At 35.5% G+C, this 18,913-nt stretch overlaps 1 protein-coding gene across 14 annotated transcripts in view; it reads right to left on the bottom strand.

The window, feature by feature from the left end:
- The window catches only part of ERC1 (ELKS/RAB6-interacting/CAST family member 1), a 548,010-nt gene that overhangs the window by 409,452 nt on the left and 119,645 nt on the right, over positions 1-18,913 (bottom strand). For 10 of the 14 annotated variants that reach the window (XM_032390723.1, XM_032390722.1, XM_032390730.1 and 7 more), the window contains exons 6-7: positions 17,738-17,821; positions 14,387-14,554 (exon numbers count right to left, since the gene is read on the bottom strand). In XM_032390723.1, the coding sequence (XP_032246614.1) occupies positions 14,387-14,554; positions 17,738-17,821 (252 nt within the window). The remainder of the gene's footprint in view (positions 1-14,386; positions 14,555-17,737; positions 17,822-18,913) is intronic. The other 4 variants (XM_032390726.1, XM_032390728.1, XM_032390734.1 and 1 more) reach the window with 1 other exon arrangement.

Genomic DNA, 18,913 nt, shown 5'->3' on the forward strand with positions numbered 1-18,913 from the left:
ATAAATCTAACAAAACATGTAAAGAATCTATATGCTGAAAATTACAATAAATGAAATCAATGAAGACCTAAATATGTTTTTCCCTTAAATACCTTATGAAATGTAATGTGTCAAGATAGCCAGCCTACTTAAAATTTTCCTCAGAGACATGGAAAAAGAAAAGATTACTTAAAGTAATAAAAAAAAAAATGTTTTGCTGAAAACAGTGGAACTACAATAATGTAGTGAATCCAAGAGATATTACCACTAAGAACTTCCAGTTTTGGTGCATAAATTCAGCACTAAAGATCTCAGAGCAAGAATTAAAATCCAATGCAAAACAAAGATGAATTGTGTGATTTCCACAGAGTTCCCCAACAGTCCTTTCTAAAGTGCAAGATGACAAAAGTCTTTACATTTCCTTGGTTTTTCTTCACCAACCTATTAAAATCAGAAAGACTACCATGCAAAGAAACAAAAAGATCCACAAGACAAATGTCAGAACTGAATATAGATTCAATTTGGAGAAAAGGACTACCACCACAGAGCAAGGACCTTTGTGGAATATGAAATTCAACAACCAGCCTGCTTAAGATGCCAAAAGAGCCCAGTGACCCTTATCCACGTGGCACTCAGGCACTGCTCAAGCTGGCCTGCATGGCTACTAATCCTATTTGACAGTATCAGATTTGGTTCCTATTAGCTGAATCCATTATAGGGCATCAGTCACGGTGATTCAAGAGGGTGCTTATTGAACCCATTGACTCTTCACAAAGAGGTCAAAGTCTTAGAAACGTATACATGTCAGAAATTTTTAAAAATAAATAAATCATACGCTAAATCATTTGTACCTAACTTCTACATTCTAATTTGTATTCCGTATACTATATATTCTACTTCTAACACATATACCACATATCCCAATAACAACAAGCAAAAAACAAACTAACTCACCTAAAAAACATTTCACACAGTATTCCCAAAATGCATTATTAAATTCTTTTTATAAAGGCAAAAAACCCAGACATTTAAACTTGTATGTAAATCTTAACTGCCTAATTTCCTTTTCTCTTAGTTCTTCTCTGCATTAATTTCAAAAAAATGAAATGTTTTCCATCTGTGGGTAAGGAATCAGAATACAGCAGGAATACATCCCTCAGCATTTCTAAATGTTTCTCATTCTGATAGTACTAAAGTCCCATAGAACAATAAATGTAAGACCTCATGTTGCTTCTTCTTTACCAAGAGTACCTAGATGTCCTAGCTAAATGCTTACATTAGAGCCCTCACTCAGTTAAGTGATCCGTAAATGTGCCAGTGCTAACCAGTCATAAATACCTGCATGCCATTTTGAGGGAATGTCAGGTATGAGACCCACAGGAATTGGTGACTGGAAAAGGTAAAAAATGAAGACTCTTGTAATAAACACAAACCTTCGGTGTAAGAGTAGCTATAAATTCAGGCTTTCCTATAAAAAATATCTCATATCACAAATATTAGGTACAGTAAGTTACTCAAGTCCATACTCTAATTACTAAGTGATCTTTTCTTTACTAAGTATTTAATTCATACACTTTTTCTTGGTCTGCTTTTCTCGTGCAATACAGAATTTAAATGTGCTGGTATGAAGATCTAAGATAAAAATAACCACAAAAACCACTCTGCTACTACTAGATTAATTGCTCTGAATTCTACACTGATCTTTTTGGTTAGTAGTGAGCTAAGTTCATAGTACAATTTTGCGTGAGGTCCATATTTTGCAAACCACAAAAAACATATTCAGGAAAGCCCCTCAGAGACTAGCAGGATACATAGTAATCACCCTAATGCCATGCCTGGCAAGAGGAATAAGACCTTGTTTATTCACATCAAATGCACTGGAGGAATAGCACCCACCTAGCTTGCCAAGAGTCAATGTCTGTGGCAAACAAGTTATGCCAACTTCAACAAAAACAGAAGGTTTTTCTCTACAAGATCTTTCTACCAATGGACATGAACAGAAAAATGGCTACCTTGCTCTTTTGGCCACTCACTTCTTTTTATTTATTTATTTATTTATTTATTTATTTATTTATTTATTTACTTATTTGGGGGAGAGAGAGAAAGCACAAGCAGGGGGAGTGGCAGGCAGAGGGAGAAGCAGGCTCCTCACTGAGCAGGGAGCCCAATGTGGGACTCGATCCCAGGACCCTGGGACCATGGCCTGAGCTGAAGGCAGACGCTTAACCGACTGAGCCACCCAGGCGTCCCGGCCACTCACTTCTGATCACAAAACTATTAACTATCTTAAGTTATCTTAACCTTCTTTCATTTTACATCAATAAATACATCTATCTAAATACATACAAGCAGTAAGAATTACATGGAAACAACGTCCTCTAACTTCTAACTTGGCTTTGCCAATATGATTCACTCCTCTTTAACTCTCTGACCCCACCTCTTCAGTTTTCTTTACTGGATCCTCTATCATTTTCCCTTCCTCATATCTCACTTTATACAACTTCCTCTGGAGAAACCAATTCAATCCTAGGCTTTAACCACCACCTCCATAATAACAACTTTCAAATCTTTATTCCTAACCCCAACAGTTCAAAAACCCTGAGATTCTAACAAAATATTCTTCTTAACCCAGATCTTCCACTGAATATTTAGTTTAGAATAAGATTTTTTAAGAACCTTTTCTTTTAAAGAACCTTTAATTATCACCTAATGTGGTCCAACATAAATGTAAGTTAAATCTTATGGTGTTTATTATATTACTTTCTGCATTTTTTCCTGTATTTGGCAATATTTCATAAACTTTTAAAAAATAATCTAAACTCCTAATTTTAAAGCTGATGAAACCAAAGCCCAAACTAAGTGATTTGTCCAAGATCACTAAGTATAATTTCCTATCACCACATTTCTAAATTTCTAAAGGCATCACAATTCCAGATTTCAAGCTATATTACAAAGCTATAATCACCAAGACAGTATGGTCATGGCACAAAAACAGACACATAGATCAATGGAACAGAATAGAAAACCCAGAAATGGACCCACAACCATATGGTCAACTAACTGACAAAGCAGTAAAGAATATTCAATGGAAAAAAGACAGTCTCTTCAACAAATGGTGTTGGAAAAACTGGACACAACATGCAGAAGAATGAAACTGGACCGCTTTCTCAGACCATACACAAAAATAAATTCAAAATAGATGAAAGACCTAAATGTGAGACAAAAACCATCAAAATCCTAGAGGAGAATATAGGCAGAACCTCTTTGACCTCAGCCATAGCAATTTCTTACTAGACAGACACATCACCGGAGGCAAGGGAAACAAAAACAAAAATGAACCACTGGGACTTCATCAAGATAAAAAGCTTCTGCGCAGCGAAGGAAACTTCAATCAACAAAACCAAAAGGCAGCCTACAGAATTGGAGAAGATATTTGCAAATGATGTTATCTCATAAAGAGTTAGTATCCAAAATCTAAAAGGAACTTATCAAGCTCAACCCCCAAAAAGCAAATAATCCAGTTAAGAAATGGGCATAAGACATGAATAGTCACTTTTCCAAAGAAGACATCCAGATGGCTAACAGACACATGAAGAGATGCTCCACATCACTCAGCATCAGGGAAATACAAATCAAAAAGACAATGAGGGGGTGCCTGGGTGGCTCAGTCGTTAAATGTCTGTCTGCCTTCGGCTCAGGTCATGATCCCAGGGTCTTGGGATCAAGCCCCATGTCGTGCTTTCTGCTCAGTGGGAAGCCTGCTTCTCCCTCTCCCTCTGCTGTTCCCCCTGCTTGTGCTCACTCTCTCTCTTTCTCTCTGTCAAATAAATAAATATATATTAAAAAAAGACATGAGGTATCACCTCACACCTGTCAGAATGGGAAAATTAACACAAGAAACAACAGATGCTGGCAAGGATGTGGAGAAGGGGAACCTTCTTGCACTGTTGCTGGGAATGCAAACTGGTGCAGCCACTCTGGAGAACAGTATGGAGGTTCTTCAAAAAGTTAAAAATAGAACTACCCTACAATCCAGCAACTGTACTACTAGATATTTACCCAAAGGATACAAAGATACAGCTTCGAAGGGGCACAGTCACCCCGATGTTTACAGCAGCAATTACTAACAATAGCCAAGCTATGGAGAGAGCCCAAATGTCCACTGACTGATGAATGGAAGATGTGGCATACACACACACACACACACACACACACACACAAATGGAATATCAGTCAGCCATTAAAAAGAATGAAATCTTGCCATTTGCAACGACGTGGATGGAGCTAGCATGTATTATGCTAAGTGAAATAAGTCAGAGAAAGACAAATACCATACAATCCCACTCATATGTGGAATTTAAGAAACAAAACAGATGAACATATAGGAAGGGGGAAGAAAGAAAAAAGGAAAAAAAAAAAAAGAGAAGAGAGACAGAAACCATAAGAGACTCTTAATGATAGAGAACAAACTGAAGGTTGATGGAGGGATGTGGGTGGGGGATGGGCTAGTTGGCTGATGGGTAGGTAATGAGGAGGGCACTTGTTGTGATGAGCACTGGGTGTTGTATGTAAGTGATGAATCACTGACTTCTACTCCTGAAACCAATAATGCACTGTACGTTAACTAGAATTTAAATAAAAATTAGAAAAAAAAAAAAGATTTTGTGCTTCCAAGTTCTTAAGTGAGCAGAGGCCACTGGTTTTTGAATCACACTTTGGATAGATCTCTTGGATGCTTTCTTATAATTTCTCTTTTCACTCATCTTAGGCCCTCACTTTCATTTTTCCACTATTAAAATACACAACCTACTCTTTTTTTTTTTTTTTTAAAGATTTTATTTATTTATTTGAGAGAGAGAGCATGAGAGGGGGGAGGGTCAGAGGGAGAAGCAGACTCCCTGCCGAGCAGGGAGCCCGATGCGGGACTCGATCCCGGGACTCCAGGATCATGACCTGAGCTGAAGGCAGTCGCTTAACCAACTGAGCCACCCAGGCGCCCCTACAACCTACTCTTTTTAGTCCTATGATAGAGAAGACAACAACAATCTAGATGCAGAATTTCACCTGCTGTATCATTTAACAACATTATACCAACGACTAGAAGCAACTGACAAGCTCTACCTTTCATGATCTTTCTCTAAAAGTAAGTATAAACTTACATAACAAGTAAGTGGCAAAGCCAAGACTAAAAGACACTAAACAACTATAGATAGTGCTACCTTTATTACACTGCCTCAGGTTTTACTCTCAACAGTCCTAAAACAACAGCCCAAGAAGTTATATCTTCTTCTCCATTCCAAAGAGTGCTCCTATGCTAACTACTCCATCCTTCATTTTAATCTTTCATTTGTGATCTCATTCTATTACCCAATGTTCCTAAGGGCCTAATCACTCTATTTGTTCTTACTTCTGATATTGGGGGGGGGGGGGAGAATAGGTTAAATTGCACAGGTTTAAGTAATTTGGAATTGTAAATTCATTCTAAGCAGAGCTCTCATCTGTGGGATTCTATGTGGACTAGGCTAAAATCAGTGTTAACAGCAGCTGTGCATATTTCAAACTCAAAGCTCATGAGAAGACACCTTTCCTCCAACTCTAAGACCAGGTAAGTCAGTTTCTCATACTGTCAACGAATACTGGTAGAAGGAATTTTTTCTAGTCCACTTTTTCCCAGGAAAGTCCTGGATTTACACCCGAGTATCGGTTTCAAATCCCTACCCTATTTAGGGCCAAGGTCTGCTATCCACGTGTCACCATTAAAATCCAAGTCCCTTAGTTACCAAAAAGAATAACCCTTCAGAAAAACCCTAGAGTCCTTGCTGACAGATGCGTAATGTTGGAAGGGATGAGGAAAAACAGAGACATCTGCCCTGCCAGAGAGATCAGCCACAACAACTCTGAGAATCAATGTGGTAAATACACCATATCCGACATACTTCCCAATAGTTACACAGTCAGAATTAATGCTTTCAAACGCCTATCAACTTGAAGAAAGAACTAAATTACTCATAATCCTCAATTCACTTAAAACTATCCATGCAAAGTTCTACTGTCTTATTTTATTATTTTTCCATCCACAACCAAGATCCATTCCTCATTCAATACACAGCCATTCTAATGTGTGTGATGTTACTGAATGTGCTTATAACTTAGAAATACAGAGGCTTATTCTTATATACATATTTTTTAATTTATATGAATGCTATATACCTCATTCTGTCTCTTACTTTTAAAAAATATATATGTATGGCCCTATGAATACTTCTAGATCATTGCTTTTGACTTTTACATAATATTACATGGTATACATCCACTGTGTTTTACTTATCTAACCCCTCTAGTAAAAAACATTTGGGCTGCTTTCAATTCCTTATACATGTCCTTCTGTGGACCAGTGGGAAATTTTCTCTAGGGAACATATCCAGGAGTGGGATTCTGGAGCCAACTATGCCATCTACGTTCCTGTTAGCCCAAATTCTTACAAGCACTGAACATTAACTCATTTTCTAATTTTTACCAATTTGATCAATGGAATGTAGCTTTTGTCTCTGAAATTTGCATTTCTTTTTTACTAATGAGACTGAGGATCCCATGCTATATTTATTTGTTAACCACTTAGGTTTCCTTGTCTGTTAATTGCCTATTTAAATCCTTCTCTCCCTCCCTATAGTCTCTTTTTCTTACAGATTTCCAAGCATCCTTTTTTTATTCTATATCTCAATCTTTGTTATTTTGGGAGGCGGTGAAAATACCTTCTCCCAATCAGTCACATATTTGTTAACTTTGTTAGTAGTGTTCTTTCTTGAACAGAAATACTTAAATTTGATGGTGTCACTTAAGATATCTTACCTAAGATACATTTTCATTGATTAGCTTTATTGTTTTCTCTTTCACACTGAGGTCTTTAATCAATATGAAGTCCACTGTTTTATCTGGCATCAGGTAGGTAGCCAATTTTATTCTCCATATAGTATGTCAGTTTTCTAACGCGCACTTAACTAGCACTAGTTATGATGCTCCCCTCTACATACATGTCTAAGCTCTATTTTTTTTTTTTTCACTGCTCTATCTGCCCATTCCTGTGCCAGTACTATACGATTCTGCAGTGCACTGACTGGTTTGGTTAGGTTTATGGCTCTGGAGTACATTTTCAGATCTATTAGGGCAGATCTCCCATCTTTTCCTCTTTTTCTTCACATTACTGTTAGAATAGCTTTATTTGTCCATATAACTTTTAAAAATTTTCAATTGTAATATACACAAACATAAAATTTGCCATCTTAACCATTTTTAAGTGTACAGTTCAGTGGTGTTCAGTACATTCACACTGCTGTATATCCAATCTCCAGAACTCCCTTTATCTTGCAAAACAAAAACTGTACAATTAAAAAACAAAAAAAACAAACAAAAAAAACAAAACTTCTCCATTCCCCCCAACTCATAGCAACCACCATTCTACGTCTATCTTTATGAATCTGACTTCTTTAGGTACCTCCTATAAGTGAAATGATATATCTTTTTTGTGACTCGCCCATGTAAAACTTAAAGTAAAATGAGTTTCTAAAAAATTACTGCTGTGAATTTTCATTGGAATTGATGTATATACTAACTTAGGCAGAATTAATATCCTTATGGTATTACATTATACCATCTACTGATATCACTAGATCTCTGAATTTCTTTTTCCTCATATCTCCCTATAGAGTCTTGGGCTTTCTTGCTTTTTCTACTTTTTGGAAAAACTTAAATATAAATATGATTATTTATTTTTGAATTTTTGATAAAGAGCCATCTGAGCCATAGGATTTAGGAGGAGATAGGGTTGAGACTGATTAGCAATTTAATTTTCATAATGATTGTTGTTCGTGTTTTCTATTATCTCTTGAACCTACTTTGTCACATTTTCCAGAAATGTATTTGTTCTATCTTTTCAAGCTTATTAGAATATAATTATTTATAATTGTCTTATTATTTTTAAATTGTATGGTACTAGTAGTTACTTCTTTATCATTCTGTAAGAGATGATCCTGTCTGATTAGCCTTTTTAAAACAACTAACAGCTTATTTTATCCTCTACTCTACTGATCGCTGACTTAGTTTCTATTACCCTCCAACTTACCGTTTCTTTGGTTTTGATTGTTGTTTTTTTCCTAGGCTCCTGATTTGTACACTTAGCTTATTTGCTTTCATTCTTTATTGCTTTCTGACAAATATAATAACAAGACATTTCCCTCTAAAAACTAGAGGATTAGTTATATCCCACAGATTTTCTTTTGCTTTCTATTCCAGTCTTTTTTCTTTATTTTAAAGTAGGCTCCACGCCCAGCATGGGGCTTGAACTCACGATCCTGAGATCAAGACCTGGGAAGAGATCAAGAGTTGGACGGTTAACCAACTGAGCCACCCAGGCACCCCTATTCTAACTTAACCCATTCTATTCTTAACCCAATGACTATTAAGTAGTACATTTGCAATACTAATCCAAAAGATATGTGCACCCCTATATTTACTGTAGCAGTATTTCCAACAGCCAAGATATGGAAGTAATATGTGTCCATCAATAGACAAAGAGATAAGGAAAACATGGTACATATACAATGAAATATTACACAGCCATAAAAAAGGATGAGATCATGCCATTTGAAACATGGATGGCCCTAGATAGTACTATACTTAGTGAAATAAGTCAGACTAAGACAAATACCATATGATTCCACTCATAAATGGCATCTAAAACAATGAATAAACAAAAAAATACAGAATCAGACCTATAAATACAGAGAACAAACTGATGGTTGCCAGAGGACAGGGGAGTGGGGGGTTAGGCAAATGAGGTGAAGGGGAGTGGGAGGTACAGGCTTCCAGTTATGGAATAAATAAGTCACGGGAATAAATGCACAGCATTAGGAATACAATGATATTGTAACAGCAATATAAGGGGACAGATGGTAGCTATTCTTGTGGTGAACATAGCATAATGTATAAACTTGATAAATCACTAAGTTGTATACCTGAAACTAATATAACACTGTGTGTCAACTATACCCCCCCAAAAAAGTACTACATTTTCAGATTCAAGATTTATTCTAGTTTTATGTTGCAATTCTTCATTACTGATTGCTAATTTTGCTGCATTAGGGGTCAAAGAAAACAGTCCATGTGACTTTAATTCTTGAGAATTTTGACATTTCCTCTGTGGTCTAGTACATTTGATTTGTATGACTATTCAGTAAGTTCTTAAAAATCACTGCATATCCTCTGTTAGTGCAATATTCTACAGAATACCTATTTGAACTTATTGATGTTACTGAAATTTTCTAAATTATTTTTTTTTGTTTCTTTGATCAAGTTCTAAAAGGAACATGTACTAATGACCAACTGCAATTGTTGATTCATCTGTTTCTCCCCACTGTTGTTTTATACACTTAAAGGCAACATTGTTAGATGCATAAATGTTCACAATCATTGTATTTTCTTGATCTACCGTTCTTTTTATCAGTATGTAACACTGCTCTCTCTGTTTATAACTTCTTTGCTCAGTCAGTTAAGCATATGACTCTTGATTTCAGCTCAGGTCACAATCTCAGGGTCATGAGATCGAGCCCCATGTGGGGCTCCACACTCAGCATGGAGTCTGCTTGTCCCTCCTCCTCTGCTCCACACCTCCCCACCCGCTCACACTCGTTCTCTAAAAAAAAAAAAAGATAATTTAATTAGTGGCGCCTGGGTGGCTCAGTTGGTTAAGTGTTCCACTCTTGATCTCAGTTCAGGTCTTGCTCTCTGGGTCATGAGTTCAAGCCCCTCCTTGTACTCCACACTGGGCGTGGAGTCTACTTTTAAATAAATAAATAAATAAATAATTTAACTAATGTTAAAATAAATCAGATTGGGAAGACATATTTTCTTGACATACCTTTTATTTTTAAAATTTTTTTTCTATTTTATTTTTAATTCTGCTATTTTTTGTCTTATGCTTAACTCTTATTGACAATATATTCTGTATCTTGTTTTTTAATCCAATTGAGGTTTGTCTTTTAATCTAAGTTTAACTTATTTGCATATATTGCCTTTGCCATTATTCATACCATTTCGGCCAACATTTTTCATGGTGTCTACATACCTCTTATTTTTCCCCACCCCCTCTGCTATTTTTTTCTGTTCTCCACTAGATAAATTGAGTTTTATACTTAAGATTTGAAACTTATACATTGTTTTATTCCCCTAGCATATTAACAGCCATACTTACACTTATATTTTCCTGTCATTTTCTTAAGCTTATCATTATCTACATCTCCTCAAATAAGACACTGCCCCATCCACCACTATGAACAGTGCCAACTCACCATTTGGAGCTGGGGGAGTGGTGGTGGTGGGCAGGAAGCCCCCAAATCTGAGAGCCTCTAGTGTAATAATATATATCTCTACTCTGCCAACACTCTTTTTCTGAGGTGATCTTCTACTCAGGTATAGGTAATGTGGAGGAGAAGGGGGCACTCAGAAGCTAATCAGGCTACCTTCACAAGCTGGCTTGAATACCACACCAATGTTACACTACAGCACCTGCCCCCACCACTACCCCATGACTCGTAACAGGCTAAGCACTGCTCAGAGTGGTGATGGAGCAATGATCCACCTAGAACAATAAGAGAGAAACAGTCACTGAAAAATAACCCAAACCACCTCATGACGCCAAATCCTCTTTTATTCTGAGCAGTTGTTTCATATATACACATATATTCAGATTCCTCACAGGGAAGCATTATAGCATTATGACCAAGAACATAAGTTTTGGAGTTTCAACTGATCAAATTCTGAATCCCAGGTAATCACTCAACAACTCATGTAACCTCAATCTCTCCAAGCTTCAGTATGCCCATCTTTAAAATGTTATGACAATTCTTATTTCTTAGAAGATTACTGCAAGGATTAACTGAGAAAATGAAAGAAAGTACACATCCTTGCATGACACACAGAAAGCAGCCAATATCAGGTATTATCGATTATGTTTTATGAATTATGGAAAGACTAGATCTCTAAAATGCACTTCAGTCCTAAGGATGTATTATTAACTCTAAGTGTGCTGAGGAAGTCAAAACTCCAGCTTGAAGAGCACAGCATACTGGGGCATTGGGTTGGGAATGCAAGTAAAAGGTGTGTGCTCTAGTGCACCTACATCCAAGCTCCAGTGCCTAAACATCCTAGATCCATGGCAGTGCTTTACTTTGTGCTGGATCAGCTATGAAAGAAGAACCACTTCCTACAAACTGTCCGTAAGATACAGATGATAGTATTCACCTACAATAAAACAAAATTCTAAAATTCAATGTCCTGGAGAAGAAAAAATTGTACTACTTTGAGGCAGTAAGGTGTCCGTTATTTTAATTTATTGACAAAATCAGCTCTGCACATTGAGAATTCAAACAGAAAATAAATTCATTGGTAGGTCCACAGTATGTCATCAAGACTCAGAAACAAGAAAATGGGCATAAAATAGAAAATTTCCTGAAAATATTATAACCAATATTGAAAGTTCTGGGGTACTAGTGAGATTGGCCCTAAGTGCCAACCAAAAGTCATACGCTAATTAAAACTTCACATAATTCCCCACAAAGAAAGAAAAAAAAAAAAAAACCAATACTTATCTTGCCTAATCCATACTATTAATCTGAGGATCACATAAAACAACAGAGATCAAATAAAATAAAAGTGCTTATAAACTGTAAGGTAAGTAAAAAAATTTGAAACCCATTGATATTTAATATTTCCCTCTAAATTCAGATAAGAGCTACATAATTAAACATCTGTTCTAACCACAACAACCTTAGGAAGTTGGTACTTACAAATGAAGAAATGAAGGATTAAAGAGGTAAAGTAATTCATCCAAGGTCACATAACTAATAAACATAGATAGCTGCATTTAGGTCTGACTCCAAAGCCCATGCTTTTAACCACTATGGTACTAAATCCAGACCACCTCTGTGAAGATCAACAGATTAAAAGAGATGTTCATAAAATAGGAGCAATTCCAGAAATACTATATATTGTACACTGCCCAACACAAAAGGGCCTCATTCCCTCGACCACGAACAAGAAGAAAATCAGGTCTTTTCCCATATCCCATTTTTCCTTAAAGGTTTTTTAAAAACTCCTTGATCCATGTTCTTTTTCATACATGCTTAATTTAGTGATGTGAGAGATCAAAGTCTAGGAGAGCTGGAGAGATGAGGACAATATCAGTTAAGAGCAAATTATAAAAATATGTGAGAATTTTCATAGAGCTGGTTCAAACTGCCTTTTATTGGGCTCTAACATGAGAAAGATGTTTTGGAAAAAGTGACCCCAGTCAAATGTCACCAGAGTAATTTGAGGGAAAAAAGCACATACTAATAAATCACCATATCACATTCATATAATTATCCTATACTCAAAAGATTGTTGGCTTTTACACTGTTATCTTTTTAGGATGAGATGGTCATATTTGAGCAGTTGTCCTAGTGACTTATAGGGGTAATCACTGAAACTCAGTTACTCCCACATGGCTAAAAACAAATAAGAACCATTCAAGAATGACCACAAATACAGTCTTTACTCTCTATAGTACAAGAAATCAATCACAAGCCCATCTGTGTGAGACCTAGCGAATAAGAACACTATTTGAGAGGGGTACAAAGAAAAGGATGGATTGCCAAGAGGAAAAAAGTCATTTATTAGACTGTGACAAGCTTTTAAATGTTAGCATTATCATTAACCAACTGCCTGATTCTCTGATTCACACACCTGCCACCTCTAGCCAATGCTATCAGTCCTAAACTTGGAAGTAGGCTCACCTCCAAAACACTGGCACCCTCTTCTGACCCTTCTGTAGTACTGCATGCACACCAGTTACTGGGATGAAAAACTCTAATAAAGGCGTAAGTTAGTAACTTCGCAGGTAACATTTTCCAGATAATTTTATATTTGCGATTCCCTGGATGAACATAAAACTAGCTGAATAAAAATATGAGAGACCAGATCTTCTAAATAAAATGTATGCCAATGAAAAGAAAACCAACTGTGTTCTCTTAATACTTTCAGTTTATATATATCCGCTGATTTTAATACAATAGCTACAGTGATGACAATAACAAAAGCTTTACTGTGTACAATAAACCAGTTTAATCCTAACAACAACCCAATGAGGCAGACACTCCTATTCTCTTCATCTTACAGATGGAGGGAAAGTGAGGCACAGTGAAGTTAAATAACATGCCCAGGATCACATAACCTGGTAGTAAGTGGTAAAGCTGAATTTCAAACTCAATAACTATGACCCCAGAGCCAAAACCTAATTTTTATCTAAAATATCCCTGTGAGGTAGAATGAGATTGATATCCTGATAATAGATTGACAGATATTCTAAGTCTGAGTTGTAAGGAAAATTACAAATACATCATCCAAATCTCTCATTTTCAACAAAGTCCCAAACTGTACAAAAATAAAATACTACATGAAAGAGTTTTGGTCATTTCCCCATTCCTCCTCACTTGAAGATTCTCATCTTCTGGGTCTATAATGTTTTTATGCATTCTTTTTACTTCTCATTCCTCTTTTCCATCCAAGTATGCCCTTATTTACCTATCTGGTTCTTTAAAAGAAAAAGATAAAAAAAAAAAAAACTAATCCATGTTTTATGCTTTATTTTTTCTTCTATAAAGCAGACCTGTTTACCTATTTCTACCTAAGTTCCCTATTTCACTAGACCTTTAAAAAAAATATTTAAGACAATAAATCCAAATAGCATCATCAATTCCTTCTCTTTGATCATTACAAATATGATAAATTCTCAACTGTATGGAATTATTTAGGGTATTCCTACCTATAATCAGGGCTGACAGGCTATTTCTAAAAATACTAACTTCATTTTCAAACAGGATATGAAGGCACACTGTCTCATGATCTGTAGTTCAAAACAAGATCTACTTGGAACATTTCTAGATTCTGTAGTTTGCCTACATAAAGCTAGACATAATATCAAAAATTAAGAACACTTAATAATCTAAACACAAGGTAACCAAGCTCACTGCCATTCATGACTAGAAGATTCATCATGGGTGAGAACAAAAGATTCATTTGGATTTCTTTTTTATAACTATCTTTACAACATTTCATAATGTCAAAGTATACTTAGAAGTACAAACTTAGGGAACGTTCAAAGAATTAAAAGCATACATAAACTGCACCAGATTTGTTAGATCTAAGAACTGAACCAAGACAGTTATAGTTTTAATACAGTATGATCACACTGCTAAAGAATTATTCATTGCATTATTCATATCTCCCGAATCCAAGTGTAACAAAAACAGCACAGGCGATACACGTGAAAAGGTGCAAGGAAGTGACTCCCTGCCAATACCAGAATTCTTCTCACCTCGGTCTGCAGGATGGCAGCCCGTTGTTCTTTAGCAGTCAAGGACTCCTTCAGCACTTCAATGTGTTGCTTACTATCCGAGAACTGGTTTGTGAGTGTTTCTAGCTTTGTCTGTAGGGCTAGTAGTTCTGTGTCCTTTCTGGACAGCTCCTGCTTCACCTGACCAATCTAGAGAAGAAAATAAAACACTGTAAGGAAAAAAAGAAATGAAACAACCACCTCTGATTTGGATCTTTGACAGATCCAAGTCACAAAATATGAAACTAAATATAGCATTAGTTTTATGACAAAACATAATTCATCTTATTCCATCATCGAATCTTGGATGACCACCCATCCCCCCCCCAAAAAAGTTTTTCAACAAATAGGGAAATTCCAGGTTTCATGTACTGTGCCTCCTAAACACTCTTCAAAATCCCTTAGAAAAAGAACAGAGGGAGAAAAATCCCAATTCAATTAGATTACTATGAGATAACAGGAAGCATCTGAATACCACTGTGCTGATCAAACAGTTTTCATTTTATTAAGTCAGACCTCTTAAAACATAAAGCAGGATTAGTATAGATGTAAAACAGAAGGGAAAAAGAAAACCTCCTAGCATTGCTATTTAAAGTTAAATTCAAAAGCTGCTGCTGGTATACTGTTTATTTTTTCATTCACAAACAAAAGTTTACATAAAATCCTTATCTTAAAAAGCCACCTTTTGTGTTATGAGGCATTATAAACCTGTGCCTCTTAGAAATCATATAATTTTGATGAGTTAGGGATACTGACCTCAAAAAAGATTCCACCTACAAAGTTATATCATCTACAACATCAATACCAACTATATGGATAAAAAAGTATATGACTTAAATGCATAAAGGCTCATTCTGTAAGAATCGACATGTGTAATTTGAATCTGAATTACTGACACAGTAATCCATAAGTCAAGAGGTGCCATTCATTCTGCCATAGATTTCTATCATCTTAACTTAAAAAAAATTTTATTTCAAACATCTTATTTACATTTCTACTGTGTTTCTAAGAATTTTCTAAATAGTCTCTTATTCTAAATGTGCACCAAATAAAAATCAGATTTGCTTTTACATTCTATTCTGTATCCTGCCTAGCAAGGAAGCTGTGCACTAACAGACAGATTAATTATTGGAAGTATAAATCTGACTGACAAGTCAGTAATTTCAGTATTACTGATGAAAGTTCTTTGTATTCTTTTCATTGAATGTATCTATAGTATTTTTACTATAATAATCTTAGGTATAAGGGACAATTTTAAGAACAATTTCCCATGAGGAAGTATGAAATAAATATTACTTTAATTAAAATTAGACTTTTAAGGAGTGCTAAAAATAAATGTCTAATTTACTCTTCTTGTTTAGCAAGAAGACAAGCATTTTCCTCATATGCATGAAAATTCTATTCATAGATTTAGTTATTCATTCATTCCACAAATATTTCTATATGCATACTGTATGCAAACTACTTGAGGATACTTAGAACATCAACGGAAGATGACTGTAAACGGCAGCTATCTTCATCCTGTAATATAAATATATACCCTGGAGTTACCACATACTGTAATGCTGTGGCATCTTTCATGACATCCCTTTTCCAACAAAAAGTACATATTTATATTATTCCATCCTTAACATACAGTTTGCTCTAAAAACTGTTGTATGAATGAATATTCAGGAGAAATGTTTAAAATGTTATCACTTCCTCAACTAAAGAACTACTACGGTTTAAAGATTACCTCCAATCACACGGTTAAAAATAAGTATAAAATCCCTGTTTCCTCATCATCTCCATTATTAAAGAATCATCAAATACTAGTATATTGACCATAAAGACTGAGAAAGGGACAAAAATATTCTAAATGGAAAGCAGAGTTTAGAAGCACACATTTTCCATAAAAGTTAGGAGCATGAGGCTTTGCAGTCACTCACACCTGAGGATAAGTGTGTCTTTGAGTATTTACCTCTCTAAGCCTTGGTTTCCTAATCAGTAAAATGGAGAAAGTAAACTGACGCTACTGTACTGTTTGGACATTAAATAAAATAATGTATGCAATGTGCTTAGCCTGTTTGACACAACAAAGAAATATTTATAATAGCTAAGAAAAAAAAAGTAAAGTTACACATCAACTACGCCTCTAGAAAATACAGTTACCATAAACCAAATCAGTCCCTTTTAGACAAAATATTTCACTTTACTATCTGTACTATAAAGGGGTCCATAAATAGCAAAAACATCAAATTAGCACAAGTTTTTTTTTTTTTAATGCTGCGTTCCTGTCTTATCCCACAATTATTTTCAGAAGCAGTTTTTCCTGACACTGGTGTGACATACGCGCACATGGCGTAGTATAGGGCAGAAGATGGAAGAGCTCACCAGCACAGGTTCTGGAACCAGATTGCTTGTGTAAAAATCAAGCTCTACCTCTCACCAGATATATCACCTGAGCACCACATGGCTACCTCAGTTTCCACATCCATAAATTGGGGCTGGGTGATATACCAACCTTAGCAGGTTATAAGTGCTTGAGTGTTAGCTATTATTTTTGTATTATATTTTGAAATGGAATTTTAAGTTCTTTAGACAGAGGATTAAACTAGATTTAGAGACTTTATGTTTCAGGCTAATTCTAATTTCCTAGATAACTCTAAATAAGCAAATCACTTTCTATACATCTGTTCTAAAAAAAGTAACATTTGTTGGAAAATCACCTAATGGAGACTTAAAGATAATACATATAAAGTTAAAGCTCTTTACTCAAGAATTTCAAATTCTAAGAGAGTCCATCTTAAAAGTTCTCATCAAAAGAAGAAAAAAAATTTTGTGACTATGGTGATGGACGTTAACTAGACTTACTGTGAAGATCATTTTAATATATATATATCTCAAATCATTATGTTGCAAATCTGAAACTAATACAAAGTTATAAATCAATTATACCTTACTTTAAAAAGAAAAAGAATTTCAAATTCAAATTATCACTAAAATAGAGAACATCTGCATATTCTTATATCAAAGAAGAAACAGAGATTACCATTCATATAAATCAACAAGTATCTACAAAAGGAAAGGAAAAAAACACACTTTGAAGTACCATCCATACAGTGACAAAAGCAACAATAAAGAACCAGAACAAGTGAGGGCTCACTGCACACAAAGTGACATATGGGAAACTGGTGAACAGGAGTCGGTTAAAGAGCAGAGCAGGCTGGTTAGTGCTAGTATTGGGCAAAGCTGCCAACCGGAAAACGAAAGTATAAGCCACCCAGAAGCCAGAGCTAGCAGGGTCCCACTGTGGGATCGCTGCACACAAAGAGTAAATCTTACGGCAAAGACCTCAGCCTGAAGACCAGCCGCTCTCTTTTTCAGCTCCTCCCCTTGAGCCTCTTTCGAACTTAGTTCCTCCTTCAGTTGCTCTACCTGTCACGACATTGTTATTCTTTTTCACTTATGTGTCAATTTAGGTCTTACTATTTGCTTTTCAGCCAGAGCAGTAACTGGAAATAACAATAACCTATATAACACAATCAAATCTGTTCCCCTAATTCCCTCTGCAAAGCACCCTAGATAGTTTCTCTATTTTCACAGGGGTTTCTTAATGGACTTAAATGTGCCAATCAACAAATGGAAAGCAGAGATTGTATTATAGTGTATTTTCTCAAATTAGGGTGAAAAATACAAACTAATAGAAACTTGAATATGTGAATTTTTAAGTTCTAAAACTGACATAAATTTTCAGTAGTCACTGATAACAGATTCTTAAAATAATAAAGGAATATTCTACTGACTTTTACGCCAGGTATGAGTCCACAGCAAGAAGACAGAAACTGGAGAGGGAGTTAGAATAATTGTGTATCATTCCTCTACAGTTTTCTGTTCTGAGAAACTGGGAAACTAATACAATTGGGATACGAGGGGTACTTATTTTCTAGCTAATATTTTATAATCACAATTATGATTTTTAATTAAACCAAAACAAACTTGGCAAATTGATAACTATAATAAACTAGATCCTCCAATTTGCCTAAATAGTTTATAGAACCAAACTAGATGGCTGTGGACCTAAGGAAAAAATATTGTGACTGAGTTTCTAAATACGGACTGACATGCCGTGCTGATATGGTATCTTGAAGTGCACACGGGAAACAATAAACCTGATACAAATGCATCTTCTCCAAGGGATAGAGCAAAGGGTTTTTCTTTATGGAACTGTATTTGAAGGGAAAACAGGATATTATTTAAGCCATTTCAGAAAAAAAAAAAAGTGGGGGAACTGGGTTCCTCTTAGGGTTTTGACTTTTAAAATACTACAGAAGAGTTAAAGAACTTGGTGTCTCATGTAGTGAGAAAAACTCAATTTGGATATAATTCTACTAAATCACCTCAGAAGTACTGATAAGATATAAATCTTAAACTGTGACAACACATATCAGCCTTTCTTTTAAAAGTGAAAACTTGAAATAACAATACATCAGTAATTCTGACTTTAGTTCTGGGAAAGTTGCATTTGAA

This window comes from Phoca vitulina, unplaced genomic scaffold (assembly GCF_004348235.1).
Source record: "Phoca vitulina isolate PV1807 unplaced genomic scaffold, GSC_HSeal_1.0 scaffold59, whole genome shotgun sequence".
Taxonomy (NCBI): Eukaryota; Metazoa; Chordata; class Mammalia; order Carnivora; family Phocidae; genus Phoca; species Phoca vitulina.